This window comes from Coregonus lavaretus, assembly GCF_964263955.1.
Source record: "Coregonus lavaretus genome assembly, chromosome: 15".
NCBI classification, from domain to species: domain Eukaryota; kingdom Metazoa; phylum Chordata; class Actinopteri; order Salmoniformes; family Salmonidae; genus Coregonus; species Coregonus lavaretus.
In genome coordinates, this window is record NC_140002.1 from 17,373,464 (window position 1) to 17,396,719 (window position 23,256).

General features: G+C 42.9%; 1 protein-coding gene across 1 annotated transcript in view; it reads left to right on the forward strand.

Annotated features, from left to right (window-relative positions):
• The window catches only part of LOC311142021 (protein turtle homolog B-like), a gene marked incomplete at both ends in the record, with an annotated part of 209,409 nt that overhangs the window by 70,497 nt on the left and 115,656 nt on the right, over positions 1 to 23,256 (forward strand). Inside the window, one exon of the mRNA XM_084177567.1 lies at positions 9,105 to 9,251. Coding sequence (XP_084033693.1) covers positions 9,105 to 9,251 — 147 coding nt within the window. The remainder of the gene's footprint in view (positions 1 to 9,104; positions 9,252 to 23,256) is intronic.

Consider the following 23,256-nt stretch of genomic DNA (forward strand, 5'->3'; position numbering starts at 1 on the left):
TCTCCATAGCCTCCGTCTCCGGGCGGGAAAGATTGTACAGGCGACTGCTGGGGAGAGGGGCTCCTGGCTGGAGGTCAATGGCGCAGTCGTAAGGCCGGTGAGGAGGAAGAGAAGTAGCTCTGTGTTTGCAGAAAACGGATGCCAGGTCATGATACACGTCAGGGACAGCAGAAAGATCCATGGACTCCAGTGGAGGTTGAGGCACAGTGCTGGCAGGGGTCTGAGCAGAACACAAACAATTCACATGACAAAATGTGCTCCATGAAACAATTCTACCGGTCACCCAATCAATGTGTGGATTGTGTCTTATGAGCCAGGGGATACCAAGGACCAGGGGGGTCTGTGGGCAGTCAATTATATGGAACTGAATGTTCTCCTGATGATTACCCGACACTCTGAGACAAACAGGAACAGTCTGATGAGTAATACGGGTCAACAATTGTCCATTTAGACCCTTAGCCTGCAGTGGACAGTCCATAGGAACAGTCTCTAACTCCATTTGTTGAGCCAACTCTCGATCCAAAAAGCTTTCATCGGCACCAGAGTCAACCAGCGCACTAACAGAGAAATTCTGGGACTGCCACTGGAGGGATGCCTGGAGCAGAATGCGGGGAGAAGAGGAAGAATCCGCTGCTCGGCTCACCAAAACTTCTCCCAATAATGATGAGCCGGCCCTTTTCCCGGACGAACTGGGCAGGAAGGAACGAAATGACCAGCTTCTCCACAATACAGGCAGACCCGAGCCTGAATACGACGTGCACGCTCCTCTGAGGACAACCGTGCACGACCCACCTCCATGGCTTCGGGTTCAGTGCTCCTCGTATCGACTCGGGAAGACTCGGCTTTCTCCGTAGGGAAGATGCGGGGAGGAGTTTGTTGACGACAGACCAGTTGCTTGGAACTAACACTCCTCTCCCGGCGGCGCTCCCGAATCCGATTATCCAACCTGATGGTGAGTGAAATAAGATTATCCAGCGTAGGCGATACATCATATGACACCAACTCATCTTTTAAAGTCTCAGACAAAGCATTGATGAACACCGCTCACTGCCGCTAACGTCCGAAACTCCACTGCCATCTCCGCCACACTGCGAACCCCCTGCCGAAGAGACAACAACCGTTTCGCAGCCTCCTTGCCCCGTACGGGGTGGTCAAAAACCTTCCTCATCTCAGTGGAGAAGGCCACGTAAGCGTTGCAAATGTCCGACTGACTCTCCCAGACCGCGGATCCCCAGGCACGAGCGGAACCGCTAGTAGAGTTGATAAGGTAGGCAATACGGGCTCTTTCTGAGGCATAGGTGAGGGGCTGTTGTTCAAACACTAACGAGCATTGAGTCAAAAATTCACCACAGGTTCCCATGTTCCCATCATAGCGCTCTGGAGCAGGAACAAAAGGCTCTCTGATCTGGGCTGGAGGGCCAGGAAAAACAGGTGGAGCAGGAGAAGGGGCAGTTTGTATGCCATGCCCGAGGGTTGCATTATTAACTTGGGTAGTAAGGACAGACACCTGATTGGTGAGTAATTGAACCTGATTAAACAGCACCTGTTCTCAGCAATAGTCTTAAACAGGGTATCATGTTGGCCAAGTAAAATGTCCTGATTGGCTATAGCAGTCCGAATTTGAGTGCACTCTGGGGTGGTATCCGAGCTACTGCCTGCTGGGTTCATGTTGGTCAGATCATACTGTCATGATTTAACTGGATTAGAACCCAAATGCAGACAAGTACACCAAGCCAGAGAAGGTTTAACAGGTTTATTTACAATGTTCAAAAAGTCCAGGCTTCCAATAATAGGGGAAGAGCAAGTCCAGGTTACAGGGAGGGTAACAGATCCAGGTCAGGGCAGGTGTGGTAGCGTAATGTCCTAGTGTCCGTGGTGAGTCCAAAAGGGAGGTCCGGTAGTGGGGAGCAGGATGGTGGTGGCAGGAGTGAAGCGGAGGCAGAAGTCAGGTTCCCATAATCTGTGGCACAGGAGAAAAGTAAATAGAACCGGCCAAAAACACAAAGAGCGAAAACAAACAGGTTGAGTCGGCAGCGAGACTAACATGGTCGTCTTGACTATGATCTGACGATGAGTGGAAAGTTTGACCGGGTCTTAAAGGCTGAGGTGATTATGGTGAATGAGCTGCAGCTGGAACCCTGACTCCCGCACACCAGACTTCACTCCTGCAATCAAGGACAGACAGAGGGGAGGGGGAGAGCAGAGAGAGAGCTACCTAGCAGCAGTAGGCCTAACAGAAGTAAATTCATTAGGCCCTAATCTATGGATTTCACATGATTGGGAATACAATATGCATCTGTTGGTCACAGATACCTTTAAAAAAAAGTTGGGGCATGGATCAGATAACCAGTCAGTATCTGGTGTGACCACCATTTGCCTCATGGAGCGTGACACATCTTCTTCGCATAGAGTTGTTCAGTCTGTTGATTATGGCCTGTGGAATGTTGTCCCACTCCTTTTCAATGGCTGTGTGAAGTTCCTGGATATTGGCGGGAACTGGAACACGCTGTCGTACATGTAGATCCATAGCATCCCAAACATGCTCAATGAGTGACATATGGACAATTTCTTTAATCTTTTATTTCAGCTCATGAAACATGGGACCAACACTTTGCATGTTGTGTTTATCATTTTGTTCAGTGTAAATCACCATTTAGAGAATAATAGTCAACTAAATGAATATATGGCTAAATGGCATCGAAGTGATAAATTCCCCAATTGATTGTGATTCAAATTATTTTACTGGATCAAAGATGCCAATCATATGGACAGTGTTTTAGTGCGTCAAGAGACAAAGAATGGAGGTGGTAGAACATTTTCAATCTTCTAAAATAGCTTCCAGCCTTTATCTCTAGATCGTAGGCGCTTTTTTATTTGTTGTAATACCTTTCAAGGGATTTATGCTTCTCCTCTACAATCTTCCCCGTTGCTGTTTTTAGATGGCGCCTCACACGCCGGTACAAATTACATTTGACAATCCTCACAGAGATTGACAACCCTCGCTTTAAACTACAGCCAATTTTTCCCTGCTGCGCTACAGTAGCTACTGAACAGGGGCCCTTTTCAATTAATGCTACTGCTGGATCCGAAGCTCTAGTCGCCGCTAACTGACGTCTGCCTCCCTCTACTGTGAGTTACAATGGAACACAGTGAGGATGGAACAGCGCCGGAACAGAATGAGGGTCAGGGTCAAGGCTAGGGATCAATAGCACTTCTTATTCACACAGAGGCCTGAGTTGTGCCCATTGTAGATTGGGCTGGTGCTTTTTTCACCATGGAGGGCACTGAGGGGGCACTGCTTCCTCTCGGCAAAGGGCTGCCCTCCGTCTGTCGTGCCAACAGGGTGCGTCTTTGTTTCGGTGTCATGCCGTCTAGCCACCCCAAGCCAATGAAAAGGCTGTGTGTATTGGCAGCAAGGCATTTCCACTTTGTCTGAGAGAGGAACATTAATCTATGGTGTTTGGCTTGTTCCATTAGGAGCTACAAAGAGTTTGTCACATGCCACATTCTGGGTCTAAATGAGACCTCAGTTCAAACACCATCGACTTGGGTCATGTCTGCATTTGATTGTCTTCATAGAGATTATGATACACAGCCTGCTTTTGACTGCAAATGTATTAAGATCGCTTTAGAGAGTCTCTTTGTCGTTGCTGATGGTCAATATAGCAGACATACCAGATCCCCCAAAATAACATAAACCAACATATGGAATATTCCAATCTTCATCCCCTTGCAATTCCTGACAAATTTGCTGTCGAAGATTGCACATGGCAACCTTAGAGAGACATTGTCCCTGGTCTATCAGAATATCAATGGGATCCCCAAACTGATGACTTTCCTTACACTTGCCCTAATACCAAGTCAAACCTGATTTATCTCTCTATACCCTGTGTTTCTGTAGAAACAAACACTCAGCGTTGGATCAGGCATTTTTTTCTGAAACCAAAAGATTGCGTTATACTTGTTTCAAACATAAAGAGCCACAGTAACGGTTACATTTACTGTGGTAAAGATACAGGCCAGTCCACCGAGTAGAGGACTGTATTTACATGTACCTACACTTCCAGCGTGTCCCACAACTTTGGTACTATCTTCAACCTCCATGTCCTCGTAGTTTACGCCCTCTCTCCCATCCCCACTTAATCACCCAGATAAAAATACAGCTGACTTTTAAAGCTATCCTTCCTTTCTAATGGCCAGGCAGGCTGCGGCCCAGTTAACCTTCTGAAGTATCAATCTCCAACACTGAAAAAAAATATTTGCTCCGTTGTGAGAGCCAACCCGCAACCACAGCCACGCTCCAATATCAACGAGGAGAATCTCCAAGTTAGGCCAAAAAAAGACTAGAGTCACCTAAGTCTCTCAAAGCGACAACATCCGCGTTGCCCTTCCGTCAAAGTTTAGCAGAACTTATTAGGAATTCTCTCAGGTTTGCGTTGGAGCTAGTGTGAATTGTAGATGGCTCCTCTCGTGATATCACCCCGTATGACAATCACTAGGTGTGGCAGACTGACATGCACTGACAGATGTGAGGTAATTTGAGGAATGAGAGGAGAGAATAGGGAAAGGAGGGACAAGTGTAACAGCTGGACTTAGCTCAGAGAAGAGGGTCGACTTGAGTGGTGCTCTAGGCTTCATGCTGCAGCCCTACCTGTACACAGCAGGGATTTTGGCCCACTCCTCCATACAGACCTTCTCCAGATCCTTCAGGTTTCGGGGCTGTCGCTGGGCAATACGGACTTTCAGCTCCCTCCAAAGATTTTCTATTGTGTTCAGGTCTGGAGACTGGCTAGGCCACTCCAGGACCTTGAGATGCTTCTTACGGAGCCACTCTTTAGTTGCCCTGGCTGTGTGTTTCGGGTCGTTGTCATGCTGGAAGACCCAGCCACGACCCATCTTCAATGCTCTTACTGACGGAAGGAGGTTGTTGGCCAAGATCTCGCGATACATGGCCCTATCCATCCTCCCCTCAATACGGTGCAGTCGTCCTGTCCCCTTTGCAGAAAAGCATCCCCAAAGAATGATGTTTCCACCTCCATGCTTCACTGTTGGGATCGTGTTCTTGGGGTTGTACTCATCCTTCTTCTTCCTCCAAACACGGCGAGTGGAGTTTAGACCAAAAAGCTATATTTTTGTCTCATCAGACCACATGACCTTCTCCCATTCCTCCTCTGGATCATCCAGATGGTCATTGGCAAACTTCAGACGGGCCTGGACATGCGCTGGCTTGAGCAGGGGGACCTTGCGTGCGCTGCAGGATTTTAATCCATGACGGCGTAGTGTGTTACTAATGGTTTTCTTTGAGACTGTGGTCCCAGCTCTCTTCAGGTCATTGACCAGGTCCTGCCGTGTAGTTCTGGGCTGATCCCTCACCTTCCTCATGATCATTGATGCCCCACAAGGTGAGATCTTGCATGGAGCCCCAGACCGATGGTGATTGACCGTCATCTTGAACTTCTTCCATTTTCTAATAATTGCGCCAACAGTTGTTGCCTTCTCACCAAGCTGCTTGCCTATTGTCCTGTAGCCCATCCCAGCCTTGTGCAGGTCTACAATTTTATCCCTGATGTCCTTACACAGCTCTCTGGTCTTGGCCATTGTGGAGAGGTTGGAGTCTGTTTGATTGAGTGTGTGGACAGGTGTCTTTTATACAGGTACGAGTTCAAACAGGTGCAGTTAATACAGGTAATGAGTGGAGAACAGGAGGGCTTCTTAAAGAAAACTAACAGGTCTGTGAAAGCCGGAATTCTTACTGTTTGGTAGGTGATCAAATACTTATGTCATGCAATAAAATGCAAATTAATTACTTAAAAATCATACAATGGGATTTTCTGGATTTTTGTTTTAGATTCCGTCTCTTACAGTTGAAGTGTACCTATGATAAAAATTACAGACCTCTACATGCTTTGTAAGTAGGAAAACCTGCTAAATCGGCAGTGTATCAAATACTTGTTCTCCCCACTGTAAACACATATGCATGTACATACACTACCGGTCAAAAGTTTTAGAACACCTACTCATTCAAGGGTTTTTCTTTATTTTTACTATTTTCTACATTGTAAAATAATAGTGAAGACATCAAAACTATGACTTAACACATATGGAATCATGTAGTAACCAAAAAAGTGTTAAACAAATCAAAATATTTTATATTTGAGATTCTTCAAAGTAGCCACCCTTTGCCTTGATGACAGCTTTGCACACTCTTGGCATTCTCTCAACCAGCTTCACCTGTAATGCTTTTCCAATAGTCTTGAAGGAGTTCCCACATATGCTGAGCACTTGTTGGCTGCTTATCCTTCACTCTGCGGTCCGACTCATCCCAAACCATCTCAATTTGGTTGAGGTCGGGGGATTGTGGAGGCCAGGTCATCTGATGCAGCACTCCATCACTCTCCTTCTTGGTAAAATAGTCCTTACACAGCCTGGAGGTGTGTTGGGTCATTGTCCTGTTGAAAAACAAATGACAGTCCCACTAAGCCCAAACCAGATGGGATGGCGTATCGCTGCAGAATGCTATGGTAGCCATGCTGGTTAAGTGTGCCTTGAATTCTAAATAAATCACTGACAGTGTCACCAGCAAAGCACGCCCACACCATAACACCTCCTCATTCATGCTTTACGGTGGGAAATACACATGCAGAGATAATCCGTTCACAAACATCACGTCTCACAAAGCCACAGCGGTTGGAACCAAAAATCTCAAATTTGGACTCCAGACCAAAGGACATATTTCCACTGGTTTAATGTCCATTGCTCGTGTTTCTTGGCCCAAGCAAGTCTCTTCTTCTTATTAGTGTCCTTTAGTAGTGGTTTCTTTGCAGCAATTCGACCATTAAGGCCTGATTCACACAGTCTCCTCTGAACAGTTGATGTTGAGATGTGTCTGTTACTTGAACTCTGTGAAGCATTTATTTGGGCTGCAATTTCTGAGGCTGGTAACTCTAATGAACTTATCCTCTGCAGCAGAGGTAACTCTGGGTCTTCCATTCCTGTGGCGGTCCTCATGAGAGCCAGTTTCATCATAGCGCTTGATGGTTTTTGCGACTGCACTTGAAGAAACTTTCAAAGTTCTTGAAATGTTCTGTATTGACTGACCTTCATGTCTTAAAGTAATGATGGACTGTCGTTTCTCTTTGCTTATTTGAGCTGTTCTTGCCATAATATGGATTTGGTCTTTTACCAAATAGGGCTATCTTCTGTATACCCCCCTACCTTTTCACAACACAACTGATTGGCTCAAACACATTAAGAAGGAAAGAAATTCCACAAATTAACTTTTAAGAAGGAACACCTGTTAATTGAAATGCATTCCAGGTGACTACCTCATGAAGCTGGTTGAGAGAATGCCAAGAGTGTGCAAAGCTTTCATCAAGCCAAAGGGTGGCTATTTGAAGAATCTCAAATATAAAGTAAATGTTGATTTGTTTAACACTTTTTTGGTTACTACATGATTCCATATATGTTATTTAATAGTTTTGATGTAGTTGCAATGTAGAAAATAGTAAAAATAAAGAAAAACCGTTGAATGAGTAGGTGTTCTAATACTTTTGACCGGTAGTGTACACTGATAGACAGACTTGAGTACAGATGGACACATGGTGTTATGATGACAAAAACAGATGGATAGACACAGACTTGCACATTTGCACACAGGCTAGGAATAAAGTCAGTGGTTCTTTTAATAGTTATTTCCTATTTGCCCTCTTACTTCATTTGATATAACCTGATGTGTTACATAACGGAAGTCACTCAGAAACATTGACTCTGGGGAGCGCGTAATGAGCTGTGGAGGGCTTTTATAATGTTGATGTTGTGGGCTGTTGTGCCTTCAAAGCCCTTTGTTTAGCCCATATCGTCGGCCGCCATCTGTTATGAGGGGTTGCCAGATTGCCGAGAGCAAAATCATAAATACCCCCCCTGCCCTTTTCACTGCTTGACATGTAAAGAGTGAAAGCTGCTGTGACACTGGGCTGCTACACAACCCCTGTAGTCTTAGTGTTATGATGGATTCAGATGGGGCAGGCTATCGTGTCTCTGTGCTCCGTTTCTATGCGTCTAGTAGGGTGTTCGGAAGAGTTAAGAATGGCACTCGGCGCGCGTGCCATCCAAAATAAAACAAGCACATCTATCGGTATTTCTTAAGATTTTATAGAGCACAACGATATATACAGGGTCCCTTCTTTTCATTTGGCATGCAAATTGAATTGCTATCTAGCAAGCAAACGTCACTTGGGAGAATACTAAAACCATTTCAACTCACCATTCTTGGATCACTGGGAGCTATCCCTGATGCTAGCTGGCTAAAGAAACGAGGGGCTTTTGTTATTAGCCTAGTTATTTGACCATAGGCTATTTACTCACCTCACTTCTTTTCAAACTTCTCATGTCAATCGTGGTTAGTCAATGTGTTAAAATGGCTATTATTATTGCATATCATGTCCATGTAAGCTTGCTACTGTAAGTACAGTATTATGTGACTACTGTCATAATGTCTGAGACTTGATGCGTGTCCAGTCCATCCAATTGGCAAATGTTGTGGGAAATTACTTTTTTCACAAAAATGCTTCAGGGAGTAAGAGATGCACTACTGGCTCTCAGACTGGCTCACAGACTGGGCTGCACCGAGTTAATTGATTACCCATCCCGTGCGCTAGAAGAAGAAAAAAAAAGTACAGGTCCGGGGCCCGGTGGTTCGGAAAACCTGGTCTATATGATACAGTAGAGGGAGGATTATATACACTCTTAGAAAAAAGGGTTCCAAAAGTGTTCTTCAGCTGTCCCCATAGGAGAACAGATTTTGGTTCCAGGTAAAAACCCTTTTGGTTCCAGGTAGAACCCTTTTGGGTTCGATTTAGAACCCTCTATGGAAAGGGTTCTGCATGGAACCGAAAGCGGTTCTACCTGGAACCAAAAGTGTTCTACCTGAAACCAGAAAGGGTTCTTCAAAGGGTTCTCCTATGGGGACAGCCTCAGAACCCTTTTAGGTTCTAGATAGCACCTTTTATTCTAAGAGTGTACTATGGATACTGGATACGATGTTTCCTGGTTTGACCCCTGTTATTAATCTCTCTCCCCTTCCTTCCTTCCTTTCCCTCCCACAGGCCGAGCCAGTCTGCACGGCAAATCTTCTCTGCGGATTGAGAAGGTGCGTTCAGACGACCAGGGATGGTACGAGTGTAAGGTCCTGATGTTGGAGCAGCAGTACAACACCTTTCACAACGGCAGCTGGGTGCACCTCACAGTAAACGGTGAGTTAGGTGGACGTCACAAACACACACACGCAGGCACACACGCACTCACACACATGCACACACTCTATCACTCTCTCATACACACACATGCACACCCACCCCTCCACACACACGCAGACACCCGTCGTTGTGGTAACAGACACCTCAGACAGACACGCAGCCTCCTCCGGTCCCTGGTCACAGCACATTAGCTAAGTGTCATCAGTGCTGTATGACTTACCCAGAGCTCTGAAGAGGAGCCAGTCATTTAGGCCCCGGGCCCTTCCGCTCTACCACTGTCCCACTGTCACGCCTCTGCTAGACTAACTGAAACGGATTCATTGCAGCAGCTGTCTGCTGACTGGACACCCCAGACCTTACTGCTGTGGTTGGGTTGAATGTCCTATAATGAAACCTTAGTTACCATCATAGCAAGTGAGTTTGGCTTTGTCAATGGGTCTTCAATGAAGGTGATTCTGTTGTTTGGGGTGGGTGGTTTCATTTGGTACAATTGATTCTGTTTTGTCTACAGAGTAGATTTACTCTCTTGTGGTGGATGTTTTGTGTAGGACAGGCCTGGGTTGTATACTTATTCCAAATACTGTTTGAGAAACTTGCCTGACATGAAGAGTTTGCACTTTTTGGACTCCATTGCTTCAAGTCCACCTCAAGTATATGAAATATTTGAAATACATATTCGACTTGGGAATATGTCTGACATGGGCTAGCTTTAGAGTTCTACTTAGTCCTACATGGTAGCTGGGTTGCTAAGATACAGTGCCTTCAGAAAGTATTCATACCCCTTGACTTATTCCACATTTTGTTGTGTTACAGCCTGAATTCAAAATGGATTCAAATGAATTTTTTCTCACCCATCTACACACAATACCCCATAATGACGAAGTGAAAACATGTTTTAGAAATACAGAAATATATCATTTACATAAGTATTTACACCCCTGAGTCAATACATGTTAGAATCACCTTTGGCAGCGATTAGAACTGTGAGTCTATCTGGGTAAGTCTCTAAGAGCTTTGCACACCTGGATTGTACAATATTTGCACATTATTCTATTTAAAATTATTCAAGCTCTGTCAAGTTGGTTGTTGATCATTGGTAGACAGACATTTTCAAGTTTTGCCATATATTCTCTAGCCAATTTAACTCAAAACTGTAACTAGGCCACTCAGGAACATTCAATGTCGTCTTGGTAAGCAACTCCAGTGTATATTTGGCCTTGTGTTTTAGGTTATTGTCCTGCTGAAAGGTGAATATGTCTCCCAGTGTCTGTTGGAAAGCAGACTGAACCAGGTTTTCCTCTAGGATTTTGCCTGTGATTAGCTCTATTCCGTTTCTTTTTATCTTAAAAAACTCCTTAGTCCTTGCCGAAGACAAGCATACCCATAACATGATGCAGCCACCACCATGCTTGAAAATATGAAGAATGGTACTCAGTGATGTGTTGTGTTGGATTTGCCCCAAACATAACGCTTTGTATTCAGGACATGAAGTTCATTTCTTTGCCACATTTTTTGCAGTTTTACTTTAGTGCATTATTGCAAACAGGATGCATGTTTTGGAATATTGTTATTCTGTACAGGCTTCCTTCATTAGGTTAGTATTGTGGAGTAACTACAATGTTGTTGATCCATCCTCAGTTTTTTTATATCACAGCCATTAAACTCTGTAACTGTTTTAAAGTCACCATTGGCCTCATGGTGAAATCCCTGAGCGGTTTCCTTCCTCTTCGGCAACTGAGTTAGGAAGGATGCATATATATTTTTAGTGACTGGGTGTATTGATACAGCATTCAAAGTGTAATTAATAACTTCACTATGCTCAAAGAGATATTCAATGTCTGCTTTTTTTTTATCCATCTACCAATAGGTACCTTTCTTTGCGAGGCATTGGAAAACCTCCCTGGTCTTTGTGGTCACTGCTCAACTGAGGGACCCTACAGATAATTGTATATGTGGGGTACAGAGATGAGGTAGTCATTAAAAAATCATGTTAAACACTATTATTGCACACAGAGTGAGTCCATGCAACCTATTATGTGACTTGTTAAGCACATTTTTACTCCTGAATTTATTTAGGCTTGTCATAACAAATGGGTTGAATACTTATTTGTCAAGGGCTGATGTAATGTGGTGTGGGAGTCAGGCGCAGGACACCGAAGCTTAGTCCAACAGTCTTTACTAGTGAAACACTAGGCAAAATACAATAACGGCCTCAACACAAAACAGAGGCGAGCGATTACGCAAACTGTGCGTAAAACAACGAAAACAACAAACATAGAGAAACACGCAGCACTAACGGACAGGCGTAACAATAACACACCAACTAACCAACACAAAGCAGGCAACTTATAGGACACATAATCAGACACAAAACGGACACAGGTGCAATAGACAGACAAAACCAATCTAACATCGAAACATCTAACGGTGGTAGCTAGTACTCCGGGGACGGCGAACGCCGAAGCCTGCCCGAGCAAGGAGGAGGAGCAGCCTCGGCAGAATCCGTGACATTATTGACTCAAGACATTTCAGCTTTTCATTTGTAATTAATTTCTAAAATTTCTAAAAACATAATTCCACTTTGACATTATGGGGTATTGTGTGTAGCCCAGTGACACAAAATCTCAATTTAATAAATGTTTTATTCAGGCTGTAACTCAACTAAATGTGGGAAAAGTCAAGGGGTGTGAATACTTTCTGAAGGCACTGTATCTCAGCAACCCAGCCACCATGTAAAAACCTTGTTGTCACTGCCCGAATGCACGTTGATGATTTGTGTGCTCAATAAAGTGTCCCACTGTGTGAAACAATCATGCCTCCTCAGTGTGCTGGAAGAATAGTATTTTTAACTGATCCAGGAAACCAGTTTAGATAGAACACGGCCCTTGATTATTATGTTGCTGTCCTTGAAATCTGTGTTTGTCAAAAGCAAAACTTACCTCAGCATCAACTCCTCCTGACCCTGATCAGTAAGATTAGTTTCAAGATCAGATCAATGGATGAAATGTGGACACTGCCCTAACCGGAACTCACTATAGCCAGCCAGTGTGTGTGTGTGTGTGCTTGCCAGTGTGTGCTTGCGCGCGTGTGCTCATGTTTGTGTCTGTCTGTGAATGTGTGTGTACGCACGCGCCTGTGTGTGTTTGCAGTGCCTGCAGGCCTATTTGTGTACGCAGAGCCACCACTTAAACGCTAACCCAGTGGCAAAGTCATAAATATCCATTGTGGGGTTTGAAAATCTTATGAAATCTTTGAATTTGTTGCTCCATGACGTTGGTGAAGATCATGTGAAATTTGGTAGTTGGTCCAGCTATTTGGCTACCCTGTCAGTGAATAATGGATATCACTTTCAAATGCATTTCCTGTTTCTTGAAGTGCAAAAGATCTCAAGGAAGATACGGTACGAGAGACTAACCAACCCAAAGGAGTTGTGTAATCTACGCACGCACTATCGAGCAGCATTGTTGAGTCCCGTGTTTGATGCTGTAATCATCGGGACTAGATGGAGACGTCAATCTTCAAGTAGGTAAATGGAATCAACTCCAAGCCCTTCAAGCCGCACCGGGGCTACAGCACTGTGTTTTTGAATGTTTGAGGAGATGCCACTCAAAGAACTCATTACCATCCCTTCCAACATCGTGACTGCCTTCCTTATGCCTTCAAATAACACAGAAAATGCCTTACGTAATGCAATGAATATATTTATGGTGCCTCGTGCTGCCAGAACTCTCTCGGGGTTTGGAGCCGGCACATAATGTTGGATAAAGCAGCAGCCGCTGCCTGTTGTGCCCTGGTGGTCTCTGTTGTCGGGAGGCTATTTGGGGAAGTTGCTAATTAGCAATTAGCTTCAGTAGCGCTGAGTAACTGAGTGGGTTAGAGCCAGGTTAGCGTCCATAGCATTGAGTGGCAATCAGTTGGGCTATGGTTGAGTCCGTTGTGATGCTGATGTAGATGCTGCTGTTCAAGTTCCTGTGATATTCCTCGCCCTCACACCCTCCCGCACCCTGTCAACCAAGGTGTGAGCCAAGTGTTGAAAGGGGGAATGGGAGAGGGGTTGGTGGGAATGATGTCATGGGCTAGCTTCTCTGTGTAGAGAGTTTTTTATTTTTTTCTCCCAAGCTTCTGATCTCTGTGGGATAGGGGGGGTTCAGATCTCCAAGGCTTGGTCCCTAGACCCCCTCAAATAGCTCCTTCAGCTCCCCCCTCTCACCCCCCCATCCCTCCTTTGCTGCAGAGGTCTGCAGTGCATATAAGCTGCATAGCTTCTCTATATCTTCCCTCTCTCCCTCTCTCCCGCTCTTTCTCTCTCTCTCTCTCTCTCTCTTTCTCTATCTCTTTCTATTTATCTCTCTCCATCTGTTGTGTTCACTAGTTCTCTCTCTCATAGCTCTCTGAAAAATGTGTTTTTCTTTCTCCTCCTAGTGCTCTGAACAGCCCTATAGGATTAAAGAAACAGCCCAGACTGGAGGAGCAAAGGCCCAAGATTCTGCATTATGCTCCTTGCAACTATGATGCAAAAGGAGAAAAAAAGTATAAGACTGAGGAATCCACAATGATGATCATAACCAACTTTATTTGCGTCTTAAAATAGAGGAGACCTATTCACTTTGGTACAAGGCGACACGTGAGGAGTTTTTTAAATGAAAATGGACCAACTGCATAAAACAACATTCAGCTCAAACGTGGAGAACAACTTGAAAGGAATGATGGAAAGAAAGAAGAGGAATGTAAAGTAACTGGTGTTGGAGTGGCTTTGGAGCAGCGCTGCCACATCATCAGAACATGACGCCTCGCACCGAGTGGGAGGTTTCTCAGCACCGTCACACTACAAAGTGGAAGGGACCATTACTCACAACCCACTCGCATCAGTTCCCTGTGCAGGCAGACTCAACAAACCAGTTAAACCACACCTCTCAATCAAACAAATGATTCCTTCCTTCCTCGTCTGCAGCTTAGTTGTTATGAAAACGTTATAGCAGCACACTTCGAGACTGTACCACCCACAAATAGTTACGAGTATAGTGATAGCCTCTTAAAGGGGAAGTCACCAAAAATCAAAGTTGTCAGATTAAAAAAACTATCCTTTTAATTAAGAGATCTTAAAATAGATCTGAGAGCGTACACTTTTTTGTTGCTTTTTTGGAATTCTGTGCCTATGCATCAGACTGGAATTGCAGTCATGCAGATGTGGCAGAGGAACTGTGAAATATTTCATGTCTATGTGTTGTAGGATGAATGGAAACTCTTTTATCCTCCACTGCGTTTGATGTCGAAGAGCTAACATGTCAAAGCTTCTTCCCTGTTTCTTTGGTTGCACTTAAACCCCCTCCATACTAAGAAATAAGGAACTGGCTGTTCTTTTCGGGAGGACATCCTTCATGTATAGCTCCTCTAGTAATTATTTGATGCTTCTAACAAATGTTGAGAACCAACAGTGGAATTTTAGTCTAACAAAAACCTGTTTTATTCTACTCTATTCTACTCTTGTGTTTCCCGATTGCCTCACTGCTGAGAAGGTATAGCCTACCATATTGTAGTAGAGCTTTGTTCATTGATGTTTGTGATGGTCCTTTGTCTGGTCTTCCTGTGCAGACGTTTATTGGCCTGAGTCCACTTGAGAGTGCTTTCTTTCTCCACAAGGCTATTTGAATCCCTCTAAATTGGTCCTATGTGGTTTTCATTGCGATCCAGTCAATCAGAGCATTGACTATATGGAGTAACACAACACACAACTGATAATGCTTCTCATTTGTGTGTAGAGAATCTGTGCCTTGCAATCTCCTGACAGATTTACTTTTACCCCAAACTTGGCAGAGTGCTCAGCAACCTGTATTAACTCATTTTGCCCATTTAAAACCTAGCAAATCCAGCCATAACATCGGCCTTGCTATACAACACATGGAGCAGACAGGAGCAGTTGATGATGGGGTCAATCTGTTGTTCTGTCCCTCTCTGTCTGTGGTTCAGTCTAAAGAGTGGGTTTACACTGCAATACAGTACTCAGCATCTTTCTGCAATGTAGGGCCTACAACAAAAACATTTGGTATTCCTTTTAATTAATACATTTTTACCACCTTTGGAAAATTGGTACAACTATAAGCAAATAATATTTCTGCCACACACTACAAGTGCATCGTTTTGAATTCATTCACCTCCTCCTTGGGTAGCCCATGTCAACCATGTTGACCCATAGTGAGTGTGTGAAATTAGCCCCACCATGGCCCCTGGTGCTGATGGTAGCCAAATGACTGGGAAAAAGCTTCTGGATTACACATGCACGCAGATCGGTTCCGTCATAAGGTGATTATAGATATGTAGAATAGGAAAAAATAGGAATTAAACATGCGTGAAAGCTGTATGAGTCATTGGGTACATTTACATGCACACAATAATACGATTATTGTGAATACTCAAATTAATATAATAGTTAGATTAAAACGTTTACATGCTTTACAATAATATCGTTATCCCTAATAATCCTGTTTACATTGACACTTTTTAAATCATGCTAGCTGAAGGGACTCTGATAAAAGCAGAAAATCGCAAATCAAAATAAACGTTCTACCACCATGTTATTTTTGGGGAACTTATTTCATTCTGAGTTCAGACATACATTTATGACCGTTTGGGTCGTGCTTTAAAATTACGTGCAGCCTATAAAGGCTTCATAAAGCCTTCATAAATACTACAGAAATATGTCACAAATCATCTATAACCGTATGTCATGCTCTATAAAGGGTTCATAAATATGGCATAACTGTGTGAAATAACCACCGATGTAAAATGTGACACAACCCACTATGTCAAACTCAAATATTACATAAACCTGTGCTTTATAAAAAGTGGCATAAGCACCGCTTAATAAAGGCTTTATAAATCATATTAAATTGAGGCTTCACAAAACATTTATAACCTTGTCATGCATCTTGGTAGAGCATTGTAACGCCAGGATCTTGGGTTCGATTCCTGGGACCACCCACACGTAAAAATTTATGCACACATGACTGTAAGTCGCTTTGGATAAAAGCGTCTGCTAAATTGTATATATTATTTTATGTTACTCTAAAACATTTATAGGATGGCCCAACCTCTTTCCCTCTTGGGTGCATAGCCAATATTGGACCTGAATGCTGTGCTGCAGGATGACACACACTCTAAAGTGCAGTCATGCACAGCAAAGTATGGTCTTTTAAAGTCATTTTACATTTCTTGCCTAATTCTGTTTTTTTTCTTTAAAATTCTGTTTTCTCGGTTTTGTTTTCCCAGGCTTTGGATTTCCCAGTTTTTGCACACTTTTGGAATACAAATGAGATTTTCTCTGTTCACAAAAATGTTGATATTTGAGTGTAGTTGCCCTTTAATGCAGTGTACATGCCCTGCACTGTTGTTTGGTTAGCGGTATTTCTTGTAATGAATTCGCAAATCAAATGCCCACTTGTGATGCCACTGGACAGCGAAAAACGAGTAAGTTAACCTTTATTTATTGTAATATGAATTTGTTTATAGTAGTTAAGTGTTGCGTTAGATTACATAGCTACCTCAATCGTTATTTCAAATAATTTTGGTGACTTCACAGCAATCGCTAGCTAGCTAGCTAACAAAATGTTGCTAGCTAGCAGGCTCAGCTAAATAAAAATCCCCCTAGATACTGTCACGTCTCATAGTCACGTCATGAGATTTGTAAATGAAAGAGGAATATAATCATATGAATTGAATGGAGTTTCCCATCTCCCCTTTTAGAGTATTTCTGGCACAGCACAGAAATGCCCTTATCCAGATGGTGTGACAAAGGCATTTCCTAACAGACCTGTTAACTTTCTTTGTTGTTACTTTTAAGGTTGGAGCCAACATGCAGTACCTCCAGTAGGTAGAGAGGCAATAACCATTTGTCTGCCAGCTCAGGGACAAGCTACACTATTAACAGCCCTGTGTAATGTTCAATGTAATTGCATTGCTGGACTTTGTATAACACTTTTTTTTTTAAAGAAGGAAATGTATAGTTAAAAAATTTCTTTAATGTTTAATTTCTTTAGCTGATAATTAAATAATACATTTGTGTTTGCATCATTAAGCCTTTATGCATGTGTTATGAATGACCAAAGGTGACTGACTTCATAATAAGTACAGCGTCATATGATAAAGGCATTTATGTATGTGTTATAAATGACCAAAGGGTTCAGACTTTAAACTAAGTACAGTGTCATGTGATATAGACTCTTTATGGATGTGTTATGAATGACCGAAGGTGTCTCACTTCAAACTAGGTATTACAGGACACTACATAAAGTGTCACTAAATAGGTTATTAACATTCTGCTGATTTATGGAGGACAGCTACAAAGTCATAATTATGGCTAAACCTTGCCCATTTCCACAATTTATCTTCTTAAAACTGTATTTTAAACCTAACCCTAACTAATGAAGGACACGTTTGATGCGTTGGACCACCAGACCTTCCACGCATTTGGGCGGACGTGCCTGGGAACGAGATTAGGTGTAATGTGACTAACATGACTAAACTAGAGCGTGTGCCATCCTTCAGCACAACATGTCACCCTTTAAAATGTTTATATCATATATTCGACATAGTGGGTTATGTCACATTTTACAAAGTTATGCCACATTTTGAACCCTTTATAAAGCATGACATTTGGCTTTGTAACACATTTATGTTGTGCTTATAAAGGCATTATGAAGACTTTATGAAGCCTTTATAAGCTGAACTTAATTTAAAGTGGGACAAAGTTGGTCTGTGAAAACTATTTCTAAGATGCATACTTTCAGTTTTTCCTAACTCACTTCACTCAGGCAAAAGAGGGAGGCTCACAATTCTGGTGGTAGCACATGCGCAGATCCAGTACACAGCTGGAACTCCGATTGAGGTGTTTACATGTCCTAATAGTTTGAAAGATTGCTCAGAAATCCAGATATTTTAATCAACATGTGCTTACTTCGATTATGTCCTTACGCCGATTAAGATAAGTGGAGTAAGGTGTTTACATTACTAAAACCATAATCAGTTTAATATCGGATTATTAGGGTGCATGTAAATATAAGCTTGTGTGTGTCTCTCTCTCCAGGAGGGACAGCAGGGTTCCGTTTTGTCGGGAGACGCGCCAATTGTCTCAGAGGATGTTCTGTTCCGATCCCCATCGTCAAGCCCTGGGGCAAAGAGGATTTTATTTCTGAGATAAAATTGGGATTTGCATTTGTTTTGTGAGTAAAGCGGTCCAAAGCGATCTTTATCGCTTTTTGTTTTTGCGTAATTAGCTGCGGTGGTGTATCAGCACATCGGTTTGTTCGTTGTAAATTTGTTTCTCCATCTCTTTCTCTCATTTCGGCTCGGTTTTTGTACGAGCTTCCCTGCTTGTCTCACTGACAAAGTTTTTGGTAGATAAAGGCTCAAAGTTGCATGGTCTCTTTATATCGTTGTACTCGTAATGCCGGTTGTCTATTAACGTTGAAACATATCCCCCTCGATAGTTCGAACAATGGATATTGTCCCACACTGTGGGTGTGCATTTCAGACAGATCTGTATTCTGTACTATCTGCAGGGTCAAATGTGTGAAAACAGTATGATACTATTACTGCATGATGCAGCACTGGAGCACTACAAAAACAGCTGTTAGCCTTTCAGACATACTGTACCTACAGTGCAATGTCACCATTTCACTAGTTCAACTACCAGCCACTAGCAACCACAGGAGCAAAACTACTCTTTCTAGCGACCAGTAGGTAGATCTTTATTAGCCAAGATCTGATATTCTAATGTGTTTGGTAATGGTTCAACATTAAGTAGGTAAGTTCAATCAAGTACAGGCTTAACTGAATGACAAGAGAGACAGAATACAATATGGAATTTTATTTAATAGTTTGGGGTAGGCCTCATCTCCGAGGAATGTTCCTCAGAGCCAGATGCTGATGACCGGTTGCCCTGTGCTGGGCAGCTGGCATCGAACCTCCCCCTTCAGGTTATTATGCTGGTGGTGGTGGGAGGCGGAAGGTCGTTGGAAGACTGTTGCTGCAAAACATCAAGTGAGAGACAAGGGGTGAGTTTACATATATACTCCCTTAGATTTATGCCCATTGGTTGACAGAAAGGGAAGTGATTATTGCACGAGTGAGCCCATAGTTTAATCAGCAAGCGTGGTGGAATTGCCTTAAGTGTGACATGCTCATTGGCTGAAGTTAATAGGTGAATGACATTCCACGTGCTTGTTAATGGTAAAGAGGAAGAGAGACATGACACTACCCTGATGATGTAACATTATTAACACTACCATATAAATACCTGCTTTGCTGATGGGGTAACATGGAGACTCCCATATCAATACCTGCTATGCTTATGAAGTATATATAATAATAATATAATATGCCATTTAGCAGACGCTTTTATCCAAAGCGACTTACAGTCATGCGTGCATACATTTTTGTGTATGGGTGGTCCCGGGGATCGAACCCACAAGTACCATTATAAACACTAACATGGATACCTGCTATGCTTATATCCAATAATCATTACCATCTAAATACCTGCTATAATAATGAGGTAACATTAAAACTGCTACCTTATAAATACCTGCTATGCTGATGAGGTAACATTATAAACACTACCTTATAAATACATGCTAAGCTGATTGGTGAGATATGAACCGTAGTGAAATATAGAGGTTACTAGATGAATGAAGTGACAATCCATTCAGACCAGCCTTACTGATTGAACTTTTGTAACTACATTACACATCAAAACCGTAACATTAGGGTTTTGTTGTGTATTTCCTTCACTGGAAGGGACTGCCACCAGAAGATATTTTACATAATTTCTCAGGGAAAACCCTATCTTGAGATTTAAAAATGCTAATCATTTATTCAAGGTCACATTTACAATGAAAAGTGGACTTAGTGACTTACACTTCTTGTGATTGTGAAGTCCCATTACTGCTTCGTAGCTTCGGTCTAGCTTTGAGTTTTGCCATTGGGATGATCCCCAGAGTATAAGACTATATTATGCAAAATACCTATTGACCCCGGTTTGACTGAATGTCATCGAGGTTAGTCCAGTAGTGTACTGTAGTGTGTCAGTGACAAGTTTAATCAGATTCTCTATATCATGTAATGATGACTGCATATTGAGTATCTGCATTGATCCCGCTGCGTGCACACACACACACACACACACAACCACACTTCAGCATATGCACTTTGTCTTGACATGACGTCTCTGTGTGAGGATGGATGTGTCAAGGTCAAGTCAAAGTTGTTTCAACACAGAGATTCGTATTCTGACAATGGCACACACATATACATGCATTCCTTTATATATTATTTAGGTCCACAATGAAGCATTGTCACGTGAAAGAATGCACACACACACACTCTGAATTCCCCTTAACAAATAATAGTTTATTGTATTACACTGCTCTCTCTTTTGTTACACTCACCATGGTTTCGCAATGCTGAATGGCACTACGATAATGGGTAACAATACTGTATGACTGTCACGATCGTTATGAGAAGCGGACCAAGGCGCAGCGTGATAGGCGTACATACTTTTATTAAGTGTACACAACACGAACAAAAACAACAAAACGATATGTGAAGTCCTAGGTAATAACAACAAACCATACGGAACAAGATCCCACAAAACTAAAATGCCAAGAGGCTGCCTAAGTATGGTCCCCAATCAGAGACAACGAGCTACAGCTGTCTCTGATTGGGAACCACCCTGGCCAACATAGAAATAAACGATCTAGAACAAAACCCATAGAAAACTAAACATAACAAGTCCACACCCTGGCTCAACATTTAAGAGTCCCCAGAGCCAGGGCGTGACAATGACCCCATGCAATCATTCCGCTGACTCTCTGTGTATGAGCTAAATCCCATACATTGAGCTCGGGGTCTGGGATCATAGATTACATCTTATATTCAGATAGAGAGAGCTAAGCCCAGTTCATCAGGGACATCAGGGACATAAGACCAGCTAACGAGTCCTTGTCTGGCACAAGTCTGAATATGGGTTTATGGGTCAACAATGTCATCGTCACCCAGCTTATGTTTTTTTGTGGCTTGAATATGACTTCAAACTTCATACATTTCCCTTGTTAAGATTGTGAATGGCAAAGGGTACGTTACTCAGTATGAAACATTAGCCTATGCACTGCGTGTTGTATTTGGGGAACAAAACCTCCCTATTGAGAATGATTTAATGTCTAAAGTTGTTACACCGAGCTAGATGTATTTAGCTCCATTGAAATCCCCTAGAATCGCTTAAATATCCCTAAATATCCCTAAACAGTACCTCCTACTTCAAAATATAAACATTATTTTTACACATTCACCTCAGAGAGGCAGGTAGTCGTAACACAGGAATGCTGCAATTAGAGCATGAGTTGGCAGTTTGCCCAAAGCTGCTGAACGTGTTGAAGTTTCTCTTTGCTGGTAGCATATGTTCAGTCAGTGATACTCATGCATATTTAACAGAGAGGAAACTCCTCCAGGGCTGTGCAATAGCCTGAAACCATGAGCCAGGGACGCTGGGCTGGGCTGGGCTAACTCAAGATGGGCTAGTAAGGCTAGAGTCAAAGTTATAGTAGGCTGGGAAACCAGTGCTAAACCGTGGTAGCGTTGACTGTGCTGGATTTAAATGTACTGGTCTAGACTGTGCTGGGCTCATTTCTGCTACAGTTAGCTGTGCTAGGTTTTGCTGGGCAGGGTTAGCTAGATTCTCCAGGACAGAACGGAACTGGGGATTGAAACTCGACACCTCTGGTTGTTGGAGGACAGATGCAGATATTCAAAGTGTGTGTGTGAACATCTGCACACAATTTGCAGGGCTCGCAGCCACAAATACTTATTATAGCCTGCCTCCTCTCACGCTGTTTATTAATCCAACCCTGCGACACAAGCTTGCGATTTTATCACTCCCTCAAACACACACACTGCACGCACACACACTCCCTCTCTCTGTCTCTCGCTCCTGCACCCACTTTTCTTCCTCTCTCACAAAGATTATGTAATTCCTCCCTGCCGCCATTTCTTTTCTTTTCTTTTATTTCACCTTTATTTAACCAGGTAAGCCAGTTGAGAACAAGTTCTCATTTACAACTGCGACCTGGCCAAGATAAAGCAAAGCAGTGCGATAAAAACAACAACACAGAGTTACGTATGGGGTAAAACAAAACATAAAGTCAAAAATACAACATAAAATATATATACAGTGTGTTCAAATGTAGCAAGTTATGGAGGTAAGGCAATAAATAGGCCATAGTGCAAAATAATTACAATTAGTATTAACACTGGAATGATAGATGTGCAAGAGATGATGTGCAAATAGAGATACTGGGGAGCAAATGAGAAAAATAAATAACAATATGGGGATGAGGTAGTTGGGTGGGCTAATTTCAGATGGGCTGTGTACAGGTGCAGTGATCGGTAAGGTGCTCTGACAACTGATGCTTAAAGTTAGTGAGGGAGATAAGAGTCTCCTGCTTCAGAGATTTTTGCAATTCGTTCCAGTCATTGGCAGCAGAGAACTGGAAGGAATGGCGGCCAAAGGAGGTGTTGGCTTTGGGGATGAAAGTGAGATATACCTGCTGGAGCGCATACTACGGGTGGGTGTTGCTATGGTGACCAATGAGCTAAGATAAGGCGGGGATTTGCCTAGCAGTGATTTATAGATGGCCTGGAGCCAGTGGGTTTGGTGACGAATATATAGTGAGGACCAGCAAACAAGAGCTTACAGGTCACAGTGGTGGGTAGTATATGGGGCTTTGGTGACAAAACGGATGGCACTGTGATAGACTACATCCAATTTGCTGAGTAGAGTGTTGGAGGCTATTTTGTAAATGACATCACCGAAGTCAAGGATCGGTAGGATAGTCAGTTTTACGAGGGCATGTTTGGCAGCATGAGTGAAGGAGGCTTTGTTGTGAAATAGGAAGCCGATTCTAGATTTAACTTTGGATTGGAGATGCTTAATGTGAGTCTGGAAGGAGAGTTT